The sequence below is a fragment of the Lagopus leucura genome, unplaced genomic scaffold, assembly GCF_019238085.1.
Source record: "Lagopus leucura isolate 7727_CA_CO unplaced genomic scaffold, USGS_WTPT01 Super-Scaffold_73, whole genome shotgun sequence".
NCBI lineage: Eukaryota > Metazoa > Chordata > Aves > Galliformes > Phasianidae > Lagopus > Lagopus leucura.
Genome location: NW_024962252.1, coordinates 10,813,737 through 10,820,919, shown reverse-complemented (window position 1 = coordinate 10,820,919; position 7,183 = coordinate 10,813,737). Strand labels below are relative to the sequence as shown.

The window sequence follows — 7,183 nt, the reverse complement described above, 5'->3', positions numbered from 1 at the left end:
TTGAAAGAACACCAATCACATTTATTCTACTTGGCTTCAGGCTATTCCACCTGTCAGGTCTCAGACATCATTACTGTGCTTCTTCGGCCAAAAACTTCATATACTGTTTCCGAGCAGGAAAATCATCAGCTGGTCTGTTGTATGCTGTCCAGACTGGTTCTCCAACAAAAAGTCTCATTGCTTTCACGTAGTTCTGTCAAAGAACAAAAAGTCACAAGCAATTTCAGATTTATTTTCTGTGGCAAATCCTGAAATTAATGTTTTAATTTGCATTTATGCAGCAATTCCTGAAAGCATTTCAAGATGGACTGAAAACTTCATGTGTCCCAGAACACTGTAGCATGATGCCGCTGTTGCCAGCTCCTGCAGCGAGATTTTGCACCTATGCAGGGATATATGTTGTGTCACAACCAGTGCCTCCAGCGTGGGCAGACAGTACTTCCACCTGATCAATGAAACCAAATAAATCCTGTTTTATGCAAATCATTTTGCACTGGATCCACAGCACCAAGCAGAGCAGCATCTAATTCCTACTTGCTCAGTTAAACAACAAAAATCAGAAGACCCAAGATCTCTACAAAATGCCTGAGGAATATCAAAAGCTTCAAAGCAAGGGCCTCAAAAAGCTCAATGCATAAACTACCCAAAAAACAACACTGCAGAAAGCAAAACTCTCCAGATTTCCAAAGCAGTAGGCCAGCAGTCAGCCAGAAGCATGTTGGGTAGGAATGTGAAGCTGTGGTAGCAGAATGGAGGATTACATCCCACAGAAATGCTCCAACCACTGAGTTATGGGGAACTCATCTCTCCTCTACTGCCAGCTACACTACAGGTTTAGGCCCTACCTATATTGTAAATGCTGCTAAGTGCTTATCTTGCATTTGTATACTCAGCAATGTCAAGAATAAAATTAGGCACCTAAAAAATTTAGCCTCAAAACCCAAGGGTTTAGAAGTACCTAAAGAGTGTATGGGAGATTTTGAAAGTAACATTTCTAGACTAAAGTTCCCAAAGTGAACATAAACATTTGTAACGTCTTGTAGATTCACTGCATAATCCCTCATATTTTGTGTATGTAAAGTAAAAGCCTTAAACTAGCAATTGTAGCAGATTCACCACAGACCTCAAAATGTTGACAAGAAATCTCTGGTATATCACCAAAACAGCAGTTTTTTAAAATCTTTATTATTATAATTGTTATTATTTACATAAACAACAAACATTATCTAGACATCTGATTTGAAATCATACCACACTCGGGACTATCCTAGAAAGGGAGTTCTGCCACACACGAGACAACAGCACACATTTCCCTATCTACCAGGGCTAATGCTAAGATTAAAAATGTATTTGTAAGAGTCCACAAGGGCAGGCACACAGATCAGGACTACGTGTGCAATCTCACAATCCATCTGCCAAAACACTCTCCAAAAGCAGGTCACCTCCTGTGAAGTCAGCATTCAATCTAGCATACGCTAGCAGCATGCAGTGGCTCTGCAGCCTTAAATCATTCTTTCCCTGAAGGTGAATTTAGCACTTATGAAGAATGCCACTGCTGTACAAAGATATGCTCTGTCTGGCCCTACAAAGACACGCAACACAGAGGGATTCATCTCCACACTGCAGCTGACAGTGGGGGCAACTGTGCGAGGGACAGCTGCAGGGTTTGGCTCTCAGGCCACCGTTGCACAAGGTATGCTATGGATACCACGTGGCAATGACTTGCAGTTACAGCTGATGAGATTAAGCTGAATTTGTGACCCAGAGATGATAGGTTCAAATGCTATGAATTATTTAGTATTTTTCATATTCCTACTTCATATTTAATATGCTTTGCTAATGAACTGCAAGTCTCAGGGCATGCAGTTACCAATAAGATACATACTCACATCCATTTGTCATCAAAATTTAGGGTAATTTATGATAACATACATTCTCATCCAGTGTAAATCGGTGATATATGCCAGCAGGGAGGGTTATCATGTCTCCTTTCTCCATGGAAATCCGGATCCATTTGTCATCTTTGTCTCGAACATCAAAATAGCCAGATCCATCTAAGATGTAACGAATTTCATCGTCTAGATGTAAATGCTCTTCATAAAATGTTTTTATCTGGGGATAGGAGGTATCTATTAATACCAAATATAGAAAAACTGCAAAGGAATCTAGCTGAAACATTTGGCAAAGCAGACAAAGGCTTTCAGCAATGCAGTGATTTAACTAACAGACGAAACCAGCAGGATTAAAATGGCCAATCCAGTCAGCCAGACCCAGGGGTCCGGGTACTTTTTATCCATGCTAGCACAGGCGTGCCTGAAACACTTCTCAGCCTTTACTGATTCAGCATGGCAGCCCTCTATCTTTGCATAATGCTGAACTCATCCAGGGTACTTAAATTACTATGTAATTCAGCTTCTAAAAAAACTTGAAATCAGTGTAATAATGGGCCTAAAACAAACTGGTAAGAGGAAAGATTTAATGGAAATGTTGAAATACCACCAGGCTGCCGTATTCAGATCAGAACAGCAGTCTAATGCCCTGAGGCAGGGAAAAATACACTCCTTCTAGAAGACTCAAGGCCTGGCACTGCTTGTGTTCACCTGCTTCCAAATAGCCAAGCTGTTTACTTCCCAAGTTAACAAATCATCTTGTAAGGGAAACATATCCCTCAAATTCCATGATGTTAACATTCATTTTGAGAAGATATATTTTGCAACAGCCAGCAGGATGTCTCAGCCTTCAAAGCCCATACACAGCTGGGAACAGCCTGCCTTCATCCTGGTTAGGATCTCTGACTATCTGCAGGGCTCCGAATTTCAAAATGGCACAGTGATGGAAAGTAGCCTAAAAACTTTGCAGGCAACCTACAGAAGCAAAAGGCCTATCCCTTCCTTGTTCTAGAAACAGTATCAACATTTATTTTACTAAAGTTAAGGACTTTAGTACAAGATGTATTTTAAACACGAATTTAATCTCTCAGAGCGTATGTAATAAGCATACGTTAAAAAGCTGACTCTGCACTCTAGCAGCAGAATTCAGAGTGCAAATCCTCATTCAAAGTGATGGCCTGCATACCTTTTCTTCGTAATTTGGCAACTTGTCTTTATGTATAGTTATTATATCCATCCAAGAATAATTTTCTGCTTCCCGAATCTCTTTCAGACGTGGGTCAGTCTCATAGTTATCAGCATCCAACTAAAATACAGGCAGAAAAAAAATGCATTCAGACACAATCACTTAAAACACAACTGAAGATACTAATGTGGAAAAACAAAGTTGTTGTCTATGGGCAAGCAGATAACCTGAGTGACTACGTTGAGTGACTACGTAAGCTCCTTATAGGTACACAAGGCACATAACAATGCCCTTCAAGACAGAAAGGTGAACACACAAAAGCACAACTACTGCATGCTCAGTAATGTACCAGATACTAATAAGTCTAGAAGTTACTATTTAGTTAACATGGGAAGACCAAAAATGATAAAAACCTGAGTTTTCAAAACCAGCACAGACATCCCATGTCAGCTTGTCATCGAAAACCACGCTTGCCTTCCCATACTGCTTCAACAACTTGATTCTCATTCAGGAGCCAGATTCATTGCATTTCCCTATATCAGCCCCACTGAAGCCATCTGGGGAGCCTTCCTGCTGCTGCTGCAGCCATTTCTGAGGTTCAGAAGTGCTGGCAGACACATATGGATTGGTACCAGTTCTTTAAGCACTGCTTCCTCACCCAGCATGACTCGACTGCCAAGCACACAAGCTTATTGTCACACACAGAACAGCAGCAGCAGCACAGCAGCAACAAATAAGATTAAATTAGAGAGTAATGGGTTTGAGCTCTTTGCTGATTGTGTCAGAAATTAATAAACTGCTCTGGATACACTTCACTTTTTCTGCACTCGTGCCAAATTTATGAAACTGGGAGAGATGCTAAAAACAGACAAGCAGAAGGTTACCTGAGGTTTCAGAATGGCAAGACCTGCTATGGTTTATTAACTCTTGCAGCATGTCCTTACCTTGCACAGCCTGCAGAGAACTTCAAAGGCTGGAGCCTCAACCGCCAACACACATCCCCATCCCCATAAGGCACTGCCACTCTGCAGCACTGCTTGTGCTGCACTCCTCAAGCCCAGGAGGTATGATTATTGGGAAGAGAAATCCTGAGCTCTTAATGAATACATTTTACAGCTGAGGCATGGCTGATTTATGGTTTGTACCAGAAGTTATCCATCACGTAGCTCTTCTGTTTGAACCACCCCAAGAAGGATACTTTGAAATGTCTCTTACAAATCAGTGAATCATAAGGGTTGGAAAGGACCAGTGGGGACCATCAAGTCCAATCCGTCTGCTAAAACAGGTTCCCTACAACAGGTCACACAGGTAAACATTCAAGCAGATCTTGAATATACCCAGAGAAGATTCCAGAGCTTGTATGGGCAGACTGTTCCAGTGCTCCATCACTTTCACAGTAAAAATCTTTCGCATGCTTATATGGAATTGTGTTGGATTTGTGCCCTTTGCCCCTTATCCTGTTGCAGCACACTGAAACAAGGCCGGCCTCATCCACTTGACTCCTGCACTTCAGAAACTTACATTGATGTGATCACCTCTCAGTCTTTTCCAGGCTGAACAGCCCCAGGCCTCTCAACCTTCATTCATAAAGCAGATGCTTCAGGCCCCAATCATCTTTGTGTCCCTCCCCTGGACTCCTAGAAGATCCCTGTCTTTCTTGGACTGGGGAGCTCAGAACTGGATGCAGTGTTCCAGATGTGGCCTCACCAGAGCAGAGGAGGAGAATCCTTAAACCTGCTAGCTGCACTCTTTTTAATGCAACCCAAGATACCTGCAGAGAAGGACGTGGGGGTCCTGATGGATGAAAAGCTTAACATGAGCCAGCAGTGTGCTTTTGCAGCTCGGAGAGCAAATGGTATCCTGGGCTCCATCAGACAAGCGGTGGCCAGCAGGGACAGGAAGGTGATTGTCCCCCTCTACTCTGCTCTTGTGAGGCCCCATCTGGAATACTGCGTCCAGGTCTGGAGCCCCCAGTAACAAGGAAGACAGGGAGCTGTTAGAGAGGGTCCACAGGAGAGCAACAAAGATGATCAGTGGACTGGAGCACCTCTCCTACAAAGACAGGCTGAGGGAGCTGGGCTTGTTCAGCCTGGAGAAAAGAAGGCTGCAGTGTGACCTCATTCCAGCCTTTCAGTTCCTAAAGGGGGCCTACAAACAGAAGGGGAGTCAACTCTTTGAAAGGGTTGATAACTGCAGGACAAGGGGAAATGGTCTTAAGATGAGGGAGGGAAGATTGAGGTTGGATGTCAGGGGGAAACTCTTTACAGAGAGAGTGGTGAGGTGCTGGAACAGGCTGCCCAGAGAGGCTGTGGATGCCCCATCCCTGGAGGTGTTCAAGGTCAGACTGGATGGATGGGACCCTGGGCAGCCTGGTTTAGTATTAAATGGGGAGGCTGGTGGCCCTGCATGTGGCAAGGGCGTTGGAACTTCATGATCCTTGAGGTCCCTTCCAATCCTAGCCATTCTGTGATACCACTGGCCATGTCCACAATGGCACACTAGAGGACCCCTAAGTCCTGCTCTACAGAGCTCCTCTCCAGGGGCTCAGCTGCTGACCTGTACTGGTATATGATGCCCAACCCAAACCATCCCACCATTCGGAGATGTCCGGTACAAACACACAGCTCACCCTGGTGGGCGTCGTGCCTCAGGATTCAGCCCCAACCCGCAGGTTTGTAGCAGCACCGCCACCATCTCGGGTGGGAATCAAGCGGGGTGAAGGCTGCACAGCGACCAGGGGCGATACACGGACGGGTTTACCAAATAAACACGTAAAAACTTATGTCTCGATTTTACAACGCGGCTGTAAGGGGATATCACATGAAACCCTTGTTTCAGAGACACGGCAAAGGCAGCCCTGAGGACCGCAAGCAGACAACGTGAGAAGAGCCCCCGGGAAAGCCAGCTCCGCAGCCGCCTCCCGGCCTCAGGGGCACGGCGCCATGACGCGCTTCGCCGGCGCCCGCCCGCCTCCCGGGGGCAGCGCAGCGCGGCCCGGCGCCGCGCGGCGTCCCTCAGCCACGTCCCGGGACTCGCACCCCTGGGCAGCGCCGCCCGCCCCCGCCGCTTACTCTGCGGTAGGCGACGCCGAGGCGGCGCAGGTGCTCCAGGCTGACGGCGCGGTTGGGCTCCAGCCTGTGGGGAGCCCGCTGGTCCTCCTGGGACTCATCCATATACCAGGCCTCCACCATGGCGGCGCCGGCAGCTTCCGCGGAGCTGGGCGGCAGCGGCCCGCCCCGCCGCTAGGGCCCGGCCTATGGGGAGAGCGCCGAGATCTCGGGCAGCTCTTGGAGGCCTCCAGTTACTTTCTTCTTCAAAAACAAGCATGAACGCTGCCAGAACTTTTAACTCCTATCACTGAAGGCTGTTTGTTAAATGACAGTACCCTCTGAAGTTTCAGTTCCCCATGAAGAATGAATTCCCCCTGAACAGCTAACGTTCTTGACCTCAAGCCTCTCCTAAGCCTGCTTTAGAAATATTATTCACTTCCCATCCTTCAATCTGTTCATAGTCCTATGGGCATTCTTCTTTAATTTCCAGAATGAGAAATAAACGTTAGTAACAACTAGAACAAAACTGTTTCCTATTAGAATCATAGAATCGCAAGGTTGGAAACGACTTGCAAGATCATCTAGTCCAACCACCCTCCCATTCCCAGTAGCACAAGCTATTAAACCATATCTCGTAGCTCCTCATCCAGACACCTCTTGAACACTGCCAGGGACGGCGACTCCACCACCTCCCTGGGCAGCCATTCCAGTGCCTGACCACTCTCTGAGAGAAAAAGTTTCTCCTAATGTCCAACCTAAACCTCCTCTGGTACAACTTCTGGCCGTTTCCTCGGGTCCTACTATTTGCCTGGGAGAAGAGGCCAAACCCTTTTTCATCACAACCTCCCTTCAGGAAGTTAAGTGCAATGAGGTCTCCCCTGAGCCTCCTCCAGACTGAACAATCCCAGCTTCCTCACCCGCTCCTCATAAGACTTGTGCTCCAGACAATTAAATTTCTTGTTTCCACACTGCAGAAATCCTTCAGGCAGTAAAGTAACTTAAATAGTGTGATGCTGCTGCTACCACTTACCCACTATTATCTTCACAGTTTCCTCAAA

At 46.2% G+C, this 7,183-nt stretch overlaps 1 protein-coding gene across 1 annotated transcript; it reads right to left on the bottom strand.

The window, feature by feature from the left end:
* Positions 1–6,300, bottom strand: ADI1 (acireductone dioxygenase 1). The gene is made up of 4 exons (XM_042895293.1): positions 6,147–6,300; positions 3,076–3,195; positions 1,933–2,112; positions 1–193 (listed from the first exon to the last, which is right to left on the bottom strand). The coding sequence occupies exons 1-4, from the start codon at positions 6,264–6,266 to the stop codon at positions 71–73; spliced, it is 543 nt and encodes a 180-aa protein (XP_042751227.1). The 5' UTR covers positions 6,267–6,300; the 3' UTR covers positions 1–70.
* Positions 6,301–7,183: the final 883 nt, after the last annotated feature.